This window comes from Anopheles maculipalpis, chromosome 3RL, assembly GCF_943734695.1.
Source record: "Anopheles maculipalpis chromosome 3RL, idAnoMacuDA_375_x, whole genome shotgun sequence".
NCBI lineage: Eukaryota > Metazoa > Arthropoda > Insecta > Diptera > Culicidae > Anopheles > Anopheles maculipalpis.
The window spans coordinates 56,588,934-56,603,408 of NC_064872.1; the positions used below are offsets into that span (position 1 = coordinate 56,588,934).

The 14,475-nt window shown below is 41.4% G+C and overlaps 3 protein-coding genes across 5 annotated transcripts in view; 2 read left to right on the top strand and 1 right to left on the bottom strand.

The window, feature by feature from the left end:
* The window catches only part of LOC126561798 (myc box-dependent-interacting protein 1), a 41,188-nt gene extending 33,032 nt beyond the window's left edge, over positions 1-8,156 (top strand). Inside the window, exons 5-10 of one of the 3 annotated variants that reach the window (XM_050218119.1) lie at positions 32-284; positions 1,535-1,630; positions 3,590-4,198; positions 4,578-4,949; positions 7,842-7,987; positions 8,074-8,156. In XM_050218119.1, coding sequence (XP_050074076.1) covers positions 32-284; positions 1,535-1,630; positions 3,590-4,198; positions 4,578-4,949; positions 7,842-7,987; positions 8,074-8,154 — 1,557 coding nt within the window. In that variant the 3' untranslated portion in view covers positions 8,155-8,156. The remainder of the gene's footprint in view (positions 1-31; positions 285-1,534; positions 1,631-3,589; positions 4,199-4,577; positions 4,950-7,841; positions 7,988-8,073) is intronic. The other 2 variants (XM_050218120.1, XM_050218121.1) reach the window with 2 other exon arrangements.
* Positions 1-14,475, bottom strand: part of LOC126561676 (SRSF protein kinase 3) — a 415,191-nt gene that overhangs the window by 96,287 nt on the left and 304,429 nt on the right. The gene's annotated exons all lie outside the window — the stretch shown is intronic.
* Positions 1-14,475, top strand: part of LOC126563481 (intermembrane lipid transfer protein Vps13) — a 136,638-nt gene that overhangs the window by 68,620 nt on the left and 53,543 nt on the right. The window lies entirely within an intron of this gene.

A 14,475-nucleotide genomic window follows, 5' to 3' on the forward strand; every position in this document is an offset into this window, starting at 1 on the left:
TCATCGCTCACGCTTTCCCTTTTTGTTTTAGGTTACAAGAGGCCGGGAACAGCTGGAGGAAGCAAAGAGCACATACGAGGTGTTGAATTCGGAGCTGCACGATGAACTGCCGGCCCTGTACGATTCGAGAATACTGTTCCTGGTGACGAACTTGCAGACGTTGTTCGCCTGCGAACAGCAGTTCCACAGCGAAACGTCCAAGGTGTACGCCGAACTGGAAGCGATCGTCGACAAACTGGCCACCGAATCACAGCGCGGTTCCTACACCCTGAAGAAGATCAATGGTAGGGTGGCAAGTGTGTCTGTGGGATTAAAGTTTACAAGCGTTGTGTGTTGCAGGGTTGCCATATAGTTTGTTTCTATACCAAATTTCTATACCAGAATCGAACAATTGCTCGGCTTTTGGGGGCGATTTAGCCGCATACGATTTACTAGTAAGTTATTGGTGATTCAATAATACTGTGTTCCATGATTGAGAACACGTTTACATTGAGTGCTGTTCACTCGGATCTCAACCATTACGGCTGTGATTATGATGTATCTAGCTATTAGAAAGCTGTTCAAATGCTTAGGAAATATTTATATTTGACTATGACGGCTCTCCGCCGTATTGTTCAAATTTAACCCCTTGTTGGAAAAATTATTGCATTCCAGCTTCTTCTCCTCCTAACATATGTCAATCGAGGTGGACAGAAAGCTAGACGAAAATAAGATTCAATTGATCGTCGGGCCATCGAACAATCCATAAGGATTTTGGTTTCGCACTCCAGTAGTGCTTTACCGCTCCGTCGTAAGAAATAATTAGGAGAAGTCGTCTGGTTTACCCCTAAAAAAAAGGTTAACCCGTCTGAACTTAGTGGAAGCTGGGTTAACCCTGTGATTCAGTAGAAATTTCCCCTTTACCTTCCCTGCGGATGTGCGTATCTCCCGCACTCAAGTAGTGCAGTAGTAGTGAACGCTGGTATGAAGTTAAATACTACCATCTTCCCAACGCGTTGTCAGCAGATAAGCGGATCTACTGGTAGGATCTAGCCCTGATAAGTGACCCAGGAAAAAGCCACTCCGTTTGATTCAAGTAGATCTTATGACGTGCTAGGGAACTGTACGAGAGTTTTCTGATCGGTCATTCCTTCGTGTGATCAGTCCACCAACAGCCGATAGAAAGTATTTTAAACCCGTTGGAAAAATGCATTAGAAGCTAAGAAAAACTGCAAAACAATAATAACCGATTGTTTAAATGGTTCAACCCCTATAATTTTCATCAAAAATGCTACGATTTGTGATTTCTATGTGTTAGTTAGACACAGTCATTTTTTTTTTAGAAAAAGATGAGCCTACTCAGTTTGGTATAAACATAATTCAAAAATCTGGTACAGAATGCTCATTAAAATATGGCAACCCTGGTTGGAGAGTAATTAATACTAGTTATTTAACAAAATCCCTTACACGCCGTGTGCACTGTTACTTCCAAAAAGTCTGCTTTAGCAGATATTGTATATGTTTCTGTTTGTTTTTCTTTCTCCCCGTCTTTTAGCTAACTCAAACCCATCAAGCCCCCAGCAGTCGCCAGTGAAAGCGAATTTATCGATTGTGAATAATGTCACTAACGGTTCGGCCAATGCCAATGGACGTGAGTAACGTTTTTCTCTGTTGACGTATATCGTTTCCATTTCCATTCCGATAATGTGTACGAAAAAAAAAAAAGAGAAGAACAACTCAGCTCGCATACGCTTCTTCTCTTGATATGGCCACTTTCATACCGTGCTTCTATCCATTATTCCGTTCGATCGTTACACACCGCACTTGTCCATACTAGTCAGTACAATCAAAAGCAGAAAGACAAACTATTGGCATCATTAGTTTGCTCATAGAATCATGTGTGGTGGTATGAAACATTCATCCAATTCTGGTTGTCAATAACACACCAATCAATCAAACGAAAACGGGGCTCTGAAGAACTAAACTTACATTACTTGGCTTCATGTAAAGTCACTTTTCAATGTTGCTTTTGGCTGTTTTGGAAATACGGTTTCAGTTAGTTGGTTCACCAAATTTTATCACCTTCATCTCATTTCAAAAGCGTTCCTGTCCTTTTTTCCCTTTTCCATTTTGTAATTGCTATAAAAAAAATGTATAGGAAATTTGGCGTTTTATAAACGGGGTTTAAGTTTTGCTTTTTGTACTGTATATTTTTTTTTGTATTTAAATTCCAATTTTTCGCTATTAAAGTTGTACGCGTTATGTGTATGTACATATAAACGCCAACCGCCAGTTTGATGTTGTGGTCTTTTTCGGTTTGTTTTTCAAGTTTTCTGTTTTTACTTTTTTTATGCTGGTTTATTTTACTATTCTGCACAAACACACACACGCACATACACATGTGTTTTTTTTTTTTTAATTATTGAACAAATGGATTTGCTGATTGTTTTAATTCTTTGTGTAAATATGATCTGATGTATGTTTTCGCTCCATATTGCCACCATCGGTTTGGATGTTGTGTTTTTCTTTTTTCTACACGTGTGAATACAATTGTTCTAATAAAATGAAGCATTGGTGTATTAACGCTGTCCCGGGCAACTAGAAACACTTCATATTCCGAGCAACCGGGCTACACGGGTAGTCAGCAAATTTGGAAGCTTATAACTTTTTTACGCGTAAACCAATATCATTGCAATATTCTGATGAAAGCTAAGGTAACTTTTCCTCTCTATTGTTCGTAAAATTGTTAAAACTGATTGATTTGAACAGCCTAAACACAGATAAAAAGCATAAATAAAGCTAACGGCACTTCAGTAACGGTTTTTGTTCAAACAAAAACACCTATAACTTTATGTTTGTTGATAGTTAAATTCAGAAAATTGCACATTAGACTTGTGATATAATCGATTAATAGCTGAAGGAAGCTTATGATTGTGAAAATTGTGCAAAGCACTTAAATAATTATGCTTAACGTTTTCAAGTTTAAAGAACGTAAGGAATATTTATAAGCTTCTTATAAAATTATAAGCTTCCCAAGTTGATGGCTACCTGTGTAGCCAGGTTACCTGGAATAGGGTAAAAAAAGATGGCTGTCCAGAATGTGGAATTTGGATATGGTAGAAGTCTGTTCAGATATAGCTTGATTTAAGACATCAAAATTATATCTTTAAAAGTCGAGCATAAATTTGAACAACATACAGCCTAAAGCATGCGTGTGTGACATTTTTTTCTTTTTTCTTTCTCTCTCTCTCTCTTTCTTCCGTGTTTTTTTTTTTCTATATGCTGTACTATTGCTCACTCACGGGTACCGATTGGGGGTTGTTCGTCGTAATTGATCACCCATCGACTGCCATTTCGCGCCATTCGATCATACCATTTCTGTGTGTGCGTGCTTGCCTTCGCGTATTGTGTGTATGTGTGTGTGATTGTGTGTGTGTGTATGTACACTTTCATACTGCTCCCCATGCGCTCCCAATCATACCGCGTCCACCACACCTCCGCCATCACATGGATGGAATGATCGTGCGGATTGCGAAACGGAAAAAAACATGTCCTCGGAAAACATGTCCTTAAAATTGAAACCATTACCCCGTCCCGGCAATACCAACAGATACGTCCGCACAAAGTGTGCTCCCGTCGCCAAGAACGCCATCGCCCCATCAACAGACCCGACAACAGCCGGACGATCAACCGGAAGATGACGAACCATCCTATCAAAACACGGAGGTGGTAAAGGCAGCTGCGGCCGCAGTCAAACCACCGACCACGAACGGTACGGCTTCCGGCACAACAAAGCCTGAGCCAGAAATGAACGGAAACGCCTCGGTCACCTCGACACCGAAGGAAAACGGCGAACCGCCAGCAGTTTCGGCGGCGGTGATGGCGACGGATGAAAGCACTACACCGGCCACCGGTACAAATGGTACGCTTCATTCACATCCACCGTCACCCACTAACCAGCTTCCCGGTCGCCAAACGCAACCATCAATCGCCAATGGCATTAGCAATGATGCTCCGGCCACCAACTCCATCAGCAGTAACGCTCGGGGGGCACAAGCAAATGGGATGTCTGATCCACCGAAGCCACCCACCAGCCATGCAACTGCAGCACCAACAACGGATGTAACCGCTGCTGCTGATGCTGTCGCTACTACTGCTGACCCTGCTAATGCAGATGTTCCAACGCCCACTACTACCGGCGCAGCTGTTTCACAAACAAGTAATACTAATGTGAATAAGTCATCCACACAGCCCACAACCACACACTACACACCCATACAAACACATACTACTTTTACTTACGATCCTCACAAACTGTTAACTAACCGGTTGCTTACGTTCCTGCTCATACTGTGGGGTGGGAAAAACAAAAACCTTAGCCGTGGTACTCGGTTCCGGTGGTTCCTCACCGTTTCACCATCCACATCACTCACACCATCATCCCCATCATCTACGATCACATCAGAACCTGCCGCCGGTGTACCGTCGGCTGGCAAGCTCAACACTACTAACCGCACCTTCATTGCGTGTTCCAACTTCCGCCTCCGCTACCGATCATCACGTTCACCGTTCTACCACTATGCTTCCGCCAACGCAAGCTGCCGGATTGGCGCGCATGGATAAGGTAACGCAGACACCGTCTCAGCCGCTACCAACACACCATCAACCGACGATGCTGGTAGCACCAAACTCCTCGTCCTCGTCGTTATTCGCGTCTTCCACAGTGCCACTACACCCCGCTGTTGGTGGCCTCAGCCAACCGCTGCTCTATACCAGTCTACTACCCTTAACCGCCCATCATCAGCATCCTTTTCCTACCAATCTAACGCTCAACAATCTTAACAATAACGCCAATAACGGTGGTAACGCTAACACACGATCGCCCCTACTGATGATCGCACAACAACAACAGTATCAACAACCGCACCTAATCCGTGCCGGTGGTTTTAACAATAACGCCATCACGGTCGGTAAGTGGCGGGCGAGAAGAAACAAAATGTGGCCATGCTTGGGAAGTTTTTAAATCGTTGTTTTAATTATTTATCTATCGCACAAGATATGCGCTGCTGCTGTCACGTGTTCATAATTTCGAACAAAGAGATTTCCAGTTTTCTTTTGCCCAGCTGTTTGCTTTTCCGCTTATCTTAAGCTAACAAGTTTTTGTGTGCGTGTGCGTTTGTGTGTCCTTTTTTCCAAATATATGTATTTATTGCTACTGCTAGACATTATTGCACAATTAGTGGGTGTTTTTTCTTTCATATTGTAGCACACACACAATTAAGTAGATGGATGTTGTTTTTAATTCTTCTTTTGTTTGCCTAATCTTAGTTTTACATCTGGCCAAAAAGTTTTCTCCCTCCCAATACAACCTCAATCATTTGTCATTCACATTTTATTATAGCGTTTATCGTTATCATTTTCAATATGTGGAATTTGGATAGAAGCATGTTTGTCACGTTCGTTACCAGTGGTCTGTCAGGCGCTCTCTCGCGCCCATTAGAAAATTTGGAGGTTTTTTGGTTACAAAACTATGTTACCACTGTGTTGGGTACGGCTTTGCTTAATTCTTTTTCTTTTACGAGGAGTTTTTCGGTCAATCTTTAACATTCAAAAGCCATTGCCTTTGCTGTACTGAAAGTGGTTGAGAAAGAGGAATGGCACCGTGATTAGGCGTTAGAAGCGTCGTCAGTGGAATCCGATAGACAAGGCGGTGAAAGTGCTAGACACACTGAAGGTTCGGGGCGCCTCAAGAATCAGATGGTTGTTTTTGGTTTTGCCAGAAGGGTCCCCACGAGACCTCGCAACGTATCAGGGAGGGTGCTTATTGTCTTCTTGGCCATTGGTGCAGTGATCTAGGGCTTCAAGGTGTGCAAAAACTGGTCCTAGAATTTCGCTGTTGACCATACCAGTTACCCTATGAACTTTGAAAGTTTTGCATTGCATAAATAGAATATTCCGATTTAAAAAAAAACGATCATTTGAAAGGGCAAGGTCAGCTATGGCTGCTGTTGTATTTACGTTAGTTTTACCGATCAGGTGCTTTTTCGTGCTCCGTTCTGGATAGAAAATGATCGCATAAGATTCAGTTCAGGAGTCTCTTGCATTGTCGACGTGTTTAACATACGTAACAGTAATTGGCAGAAGCGCCATCAGCCTCTAACTCTCAATGATGGTCACATGAGAATGGGCAGTTCGGTGGTAGAGACGACAAGAGGTCTATCTATCCAACAATAAGTCTTGTGCGCCATTCGTCTCATTATCGTGCCAAGAAGAAGCCACATAACCATGGCGAGTAATCTATAAAAATTCCATCTTTTCTGAAAACCACTTAGCTTCACGCTTCAGAAAGGTTAAGGTGCGCCCCCTATCGTGTCAGTGACTAATGAATTGAAAAAAAGACGTTAAACTATCCGTTAAAAGTCGAGGTTTTGAGTTTCTAAAACATGATACAATCTAACATGATTCAATACAATTTCTCTAGTCTGATCTGGAAGACCTCTGAAGATCTCTGAAGATCTGGAAAATGATAACACAATGACGCTCTACTTGAGGATTTGTCCTCATGATGAACTGGTGGTAATTTTAAAAATCATCATACAACTTCTAGAAACTTCACGAGCTTGATTCATGCAGGGTTTCGATCCATAAAACATGTAAAATTGATTCGATGGCTCGAAGCTCGAGGCCAAATCCGGCCAAAAAACAACACTGGATCACTGGATGTTTTTTCATATCACGGCCAGCAAACGTCGATTCAAACACACCCGGATGTAGGTATCCGGGTCCTCATCGTCTTCGTTGTCCGTTTTTGATGTACCCAGTTTGTAGGCCACATCGCGAATCGAACTTTCCTTTCTTTTGCTTGAACGCTTTTTCTATTTCCCGCTGTCCAACTGTTTATAGATAGGATCCAGGATTTCGGCCACTTTTCGGCCCATCCTCGAAGCTGGACTTCTCCCGAATCTTTCGGATGGCGGTTCGTACGGCACCGATATTCACACCTTCCGATTTCTCTATTTGACTTAAACGGAAATGCCCCGCAAACAATTAAGCAGATCAAGAATCAGCTGTTTTACGTTATCCGTTTAGTAGAAACGTCATTTAGAAATCGTGCTAATACTTTCGGGGGCACCCTTTAACATTGCAATGCCCGGGGAAAAAGGGGAAATTAGCATCGACTCTGTGGAATTGATGTGGAAGAGAACCAAACGCAGAACGGCAGCAATTCTACAGCACAGATAGAAAAGAAGTTCCATCGTTGTGTTACGAACTTCCCCTAAAAGGGTGCCAGCTAGTCCCCTATCTGGACGCTTCACAGGAAGTTTCCTTCTGAAATTACTCCGAAAGATCCAAAAGTTCCATTATATGGATTGAAACCCTGTAAGCTTTGTCGTTTAAGGATGTTTATTTCAGAAAAAAGTCTTTCTTGGGTCTGTTTTGATATGTTACATGTTATTTACACACATGATCAGGAAGGCTGAAGAAACTACACTACCAAAAAACTTCCTCTAACTCCAATTTGTAGCACCAACGATGGTCACGATCCCGTATTATTTTGGACAATCAATAGGAATAGGTGGAGGGGGGAGGGGTGGGGGGGTAATGGCACACCATGTGCACATTTTGCACACCAACAGCTAGAAAAAAAAATAAACATCAAGCTTATCAAACAATCATTCATGCACAATTGCATAATTTAATTCATGTTGTTTCAACTTTCTATGCACCGTGGTCGCTGAACTGAAAAAATACTGATTCTTGCTGATGGGCGCAATACGCTTCTTCTTTTCGATTTTGTGTTCTTTTTTCTTCTTGTATGTACACCAACAACAATAACAACAACGGAAAAAAACCATCACCAGGTGCAACGACAACAGCGGACCTGCCGCCCGGTGTTCTGTATCGCGTGAAAGCTACGTACAAGTACGTCCGGGAAGATGTGGACGAGCTGAGCTTCGAGGTGGGCGATGTCATTAATGTGGTGGAGTACGAAGATCCGGAGGATCAGGTAGGTGTTGGGGTGTGGAAATCGGCCATTTGTGCATGCTAATTTTTTTTTTCTTTTCTTTTTTCTTTTTGGCATTTCCGGTACAGGAGGAAGGATGGCTGATGGGTACGAAGGAAGGCACAAATGAGAAGGGCATGTTCCCGGCCAACTTTACCAGACCACTGTAAAACCCTCGCCGACCCACGCCGGGGTCGATCCCGACTCGGATCGAAAGTCTTCCCCCCACCCCCATTTGCTAACCCAAATCTACACCCGCGTATAATATCCCGTCGAAATGGCATGCTCCCCGGGTGCAAGGCCGGAACAAAACCAAGCACTGGAAGCGAGCGGTGCGAGCGAATAGAACCATCCTTCATTTAGGCATTTGGCAAAACTAGAAAGTCCACTCATAAGCAGTCAGCAGTTTTAATCGCGAGTATCGTGTAGCGCGCAATAGATCAGTCGAGGCCGTGTGTAAAGATCGTGCAAAAAGTCAGTGAAAATGTGAGTGTTTTTATTTTTTTTTATTGTTCAGTTTTTGGAAGCTTTTAATTTTAAACTTCACGTTTCACAAGTGTAGAGAATAATGCAAAACAAACAACCACCAACGAATAACAACCCCAAATGGTGGCTCTAGCAGTAGCTAAATCAGTCGAAAGTCATACGAAATTGTAGTAACACAGCAAGAGTTGTTTATTAGGTTTGAACGGATTCAACTACGGATCAATGAAAATGTAGAGATAAAAAACAGACACTTAACTAATCTGTTGGGGAGTTCTCGTCGCCTGGTGTCACCTGTTTTTCCCCCCCTTTAGGAAAGAGGATAGGGGTTGATTAATATCATTATACTGCATTACCTTCTTAACAGATTAAACACTAATAATGCAAATCATCCTCATCTAATCATCATGTATGGATGTGGGCAATGAGAAAAAAAAAAAATCCCCCCCGGAAAGCGCATCGTCGATCGATTGCATCGAAGCAAATTGCCAGCTAATGTGCAACGTGTGCCTTTTTTCTACTAAACAAAGAGAAGAAGCAAAGGAGCAAAGGAAGAATTAAAAATATGTTTCATAATATGGTGGTTCGAAAACAAAACAAAACACACACATACACGTAGACAGAAAATTGGGCATCAAACGAATGGATTTTTCGGTGTTTTTTTGTTTTGTTTTACTTAAGTAAGCTGTTGACCAACATCTCGTTATTTTATATTATTAAAGTGCATTGTCAAGCGCAGCTTTCTGTTTTCTCCTGTTTTTCATTTTTTGCTTCTTCCTTTGTTTCTCTTAATGTGCATCTATTTATTCTGTCCTCTGCAACGTTCCCATAGAGTTCTTCTTCGGCTTTTGTTTTTCTTAGTTTGTTGAATAAATTTTTCCATTTACATCCCCGATATATCCTTAGATACACCTATAAATATACACCCGTACGTGTACTGCAAACAAAAAAAAAAAAACGAATACAATCGAATACAGGATTTCTAATGCCCAGTAGTTTCCGGTTTTTTTTTCTCGTATATTTAAGGCTCGCGAAACAGAGCGAGAGGAAGGTTTAGAGATGAAAGAAAGGGGTAGTAGTGTACGCGTGCGTAATAATCTGTCTACTCGCTGAGCGAACACGAAGCTACGCGGCAAAATTTAGTTAGAGACGTAAGGCAATGATGTGGAACAAAACCTTTTATCGAGCGAAAGAAATAAATATTTTTTTGTTTGTGAACATTTGTGCCTTACCCACTGGCTCTTGTTGGAGCACAACGATCGGTGACTTACCTTCTAAATTCAACTAGTTAGGTGCAGGTGAGTAACTGATGATTTGAAAAGCCTTTTGGCATCTATTCCGGGAGTTAAGTGTCATCTAGGGCCATCTATCGAGATGTGTCTTGTATCTCTCTTTTCCGGGTATCAGGATCGTCAAAGCGACGTTTTGTATACCGATTTCAGTGCTGCCCTCGACAGTGTATCCCCTTCGATCTGCTACTTGTTCGTTTGTCTTAGATGGGTAAATGACTCTCCAAACTTCCGTCTCCGCCAGATCAGATACGAACCTCTTCTATGAAGATCTACACGCGGCTCACTCAGTTCAGCTTGTCAATGGCCCCCCTCCCGCTCCCTCCAACAATCAAACAAAACGAAACATGGAGAAAATGCCTTGAGCAATATGTACACAATCAGCACAGGAAGGGATGGAAATACGGGCGCCGAGTCGAAACACTTAATAACCAAATTCAGGTATCATCATCGGAAAAGAAATATTTTTAAATTCGATTTATTACTTTAAAAAAATATGAGTGAAACAATTTTTATTATAATTTGCATTTCGTTCGGTAGTAAAATATGTTCTCCCTCCGAAGTTAAAATATTCCGATCTTATTTGCATCGGAAAGCGCCAAAAAATTTTGCTCCAAAATTTGATTTCGAATAACAGGAGACAATGCTAGTGCAGGAGGTAGCATTTTCCCGAAATAAAACATCGAATTTTGCTCAGCTGGTAGGGGAAAAACACCGCCAAGTGCTTTGCGCTTTGCATACTTAGCGGCGCATCAATTGCTTAGTAATTATAGCTGGCAGAAGCTCGAATTCGAAATTTCGAGTTCGAAAATTTGAATTTGACAAATTTTAAGCACGATACCAGCTGCCTCCGCGAATGCATGCTCTCCTGTTACTGCCAGCTCGTTCCAACGCCAAAAACCGAGCGGGAAAACTGGCAACTTTCTTATATATGAAATATACATGTATATGGCATTTTATTACAATGTTTTAATTTTTGTTTTACACTTACCACACGTGTTCTAAAGCCACTCCATTTCGGATATTAAAATCATATGCAACTTACTTGTAACAACGCATCAACAATTATATTTCTTATAAAATAGTTGTATGACTTTATAAATAGTTGTAAACTGTTGGCGATTTTCTACTTTCTTAAAAGAACCCAATCGCTATCTTCTTCTTGGCGTAACGACCTCTAAGGTCATGCCGGCTATCGAAATGGCTTACTAGACTTACCGATACCACGTAGTTGGTTAGTCAGACCTCACTACGGGGGGGCGGTCCGGATGAGATTTGAACCCCGGTCCTGCCGTTTGAAGACCGGCGCCGCTGTCGCATACACCATCGGTCCGCCCCAACCTATCACTATCCATACTTTGAAATTTGTTGCCTTTCTGATCCTTTCGTTTTACTGTATTGCCCTTTTCTACTGTTATCGATCCAGTAATGGATCAATTCAATTTAACTAATTGAGTAATTGGCCAAGTAACTATTTTTGCATAAGATTCGACCAAGTAAAGGGTCTAGTTAGAACAGAATTATTAACATTATATTAATACGGCTTACCACCGTATTGTCGTAACACAGACAACGGCGGTCGGAGTAGTTTTGGACACTATTCTGGTCAATGGTTTGCTGATCACTACGGTAAGGTGGATAGTGTTACCCACATCCACTATGACACCGTCCCTTCTCCTTTTGTGGCTCTAGCTTCAATAATGAACGAGTATGCTCAGAACAGAATTAGCTACTGTAGAAATAGAAGGATTGAGCGATTCTTCAAGCTGTAGAGAGCGAATGCTTGTTCATGATGTTTTTAAAAACTAGTCCAGGGATAGCAAAATTATTAGCAACTTTATCAGCCGCGGAACACAATCACATCAGCGATCAGCAGTTATTGTTGATCTTTAGCAGGTGCGGATCAACAATGTTAGCGTAGCGAATAAGTGTATAAACTCTTTTCCTACCCATTACTTCTAGCCTATCAGGTTTACTTTGAAGAATTATAGAGATGTCAACCCTTGCTTTTGCTATTCCATTTTACCTGATGAGACATCCGAGTGAGGCGCAGTACTGTTAAATTCACAAAGGAATACTTGAATACGTTTAGAATCCTATTTGTCTTTTTTTTTTAATTTTACACCTTTTCGTTAGGAACGAAAAGGATATGATCCAATAATAGCTAAATCGTTTGTACGAGGTTTACTAACAACAATTTAAATTTTACACTCGTTAAACGGTCGCAGAAAGAAAAACTGCAAAAATATCCTTTCTTGTTTTGTGGCGGTCACACTTGCCGCAACTTTCGCTATGCAGCTTTTTTTATTTCTTCATTGTGGCTTTAAGTTAATAAAACTACATTCGCAGCTCCTTCTAGCAAAAAAGCATCACAATGTATAAAAAAATATTGAAAAATTGCAGGGAAAATTCCATTCGTTCTTGAAGTCAAATTTTACATGACAACACCTTAAGGTGAGAAACAGAATTATTAAATTCTCTATCTCTATCTTTCTATTTGGCACAGATATGCAACATTTTTGAAGCTCAATTTTTTAAAATATTTTATACAAAAATAATTGAATTGCTTTAAGTTGAGGTCAATTATTTCTGTTCTAACTTTTTTTTAAATTTTGGGATTTTTTCTAAAGAGAAATTCCAACTTACGAATTTTGCCATTGATTTGCTCGATTGTGTTTTAGATTTTTAAGGACTTGTTCTAATGAGATAATCCAACTTACGAATTTCGACATTGATTTGCTGGATGAAATACTCATAATATCGAAGCGGGAATCTCAACACAGCTAGGATAACTCTCTTCTTAGCTTATCGATCTACCACCAGTCCACGCCATCGATTGGGCTTACTAGACTCGCTAGTAACCACGTAGTTGGATAGTCAAGTCAGTTCTCACTATGGGGAAACGGTCTTGATGGGATTCGAAAGGTCCTGCCATGTGAAGAGCGGTGCCTTGTTGTCGCCTCACCACCGAGTCTCAGCCTCAGCTAGGTTAACATTACTACTGAAAAAAAAAAAGAAAAATGTGTTTTTATTCAAAAAGTTCTTCAGTTGCACATTATAGTTATATTTTATCAACTACATGAAGAAGTTTGTTAACGATTAATTCTTTTTAATTGTACTTACAGTCAGCGAGATTTTGGGACTGTCAGAAATTAAATTTGTAATTCAACGGCCTGACTTGAAAGCCTTTTCCCACCCAAGTGATTCTGCCACTCTGCCAAACAGAAGAAGAATTTGATTGTTGTTGCCTCAAGCGCATTGCACTTTTTCATCGTCATTTGTAAATTATCCGCATGCTTCGAACAAAACATCTAAGGTGCGTTGCGTATCACATTTATACATGAGGCTTTGCTTCGAACCAGCACATCCCAAGGCAAGCGTCCTGGAAACAAACAAAAGAAGAGAAGGAACGTTATTCGCTTTGACGATCTCGATAATACAAACATCTGTAGACGGGAAACATAAATTAAATGGTTTACTAGACTTGCTGATATAATTGAATAGTCAGCCCTCACTACGGGGGAAAGATTCGGATGCAATTTGAACCCCGGTCCGGGGGCATGCTTGTTTCCATTGCTTTTTTCTTATTATTGCTTGAGTCTACAGCTTCTAGTGATCTTCTTGGCCTTGGATTACAACATTCTTAACGAGAACGTGAGATCGGGAAAAGGACTCGTAGCAAGCTATACGGACGAAACTCAAACACACACACAAGCTACGGCTCTAGTGTCCAGCCTAAAGTGGAAAAATGGAAAAATGAAATGCACTGGTGAATTTGAGCCGCGCTCTGGTTGGTTGCTCAATTCACCTACGGTGTAAAAAAGCCACCACACTCTCTGGCTCTCACTGAAAATATCCAGAGACTATAGTCGCCTACTGGGACTGGCTGTGGGTCGGTATGTGCGTTTTACATCATTGATTTATTTTATCGGGCGAGGCAGATTTTCATCTCATTCATGTTGTCCCCTGCCTGGCTGGACCCGCTAGCGCGCGCTCTTCCACTCTCTCTCTCTCTTTTTGCTTGCTCGTTTGACTCATATAGGCTCACCTCCGTGACACATTATTCGTTACATTTTCACGTTTATCTTTCTTTGTTTCCAAATCTCTCGTCCTTACGGCGAAACACATTTTCTATCCAATGCACATCCCGTTAACTGTCTTCGGCCTTTTTTTTGGGACCGTTTTGTAATGCGATGGCAGCAACCATGTTCTCATAATCTACCATTTCACCAAGAGAAACCCATGTTCCGGTGTTGTCATCTCATCTCACTATACTCAAAAATCTCATCACGGCGAAACTCACGCTTGCTTTGCGGTGTGACTCATTTGAACACCGTTCGCGACGCTTTTATATTGTCAATCATAGTGAAACGATCTATCCACAATGTGTGATCGTTCAAATACCCAGCATGAATGATGAAAAGCAACTATTTCTACTGAAAACCCCCACATTAAACATTGCATTGTCGAGGGTGAGCATCCCCAAAAAATGCTACTTTGCTCACGCTCATCACTCATCTCGTCTCACTTCCAAAACTAAGATCCGAGGAAATGACAAGCTGATCCCATCGACCTCTGCTGCTACTGTTACTACTACTACTACTACTACTACTACTACTACTACTGCTACACTGGCTGCACCATCCTCTCAACCTCACTACTTTTGCACGGAAAAGCACACAGATGCTGATAAACATGACACACAACGCCATCGTAGCC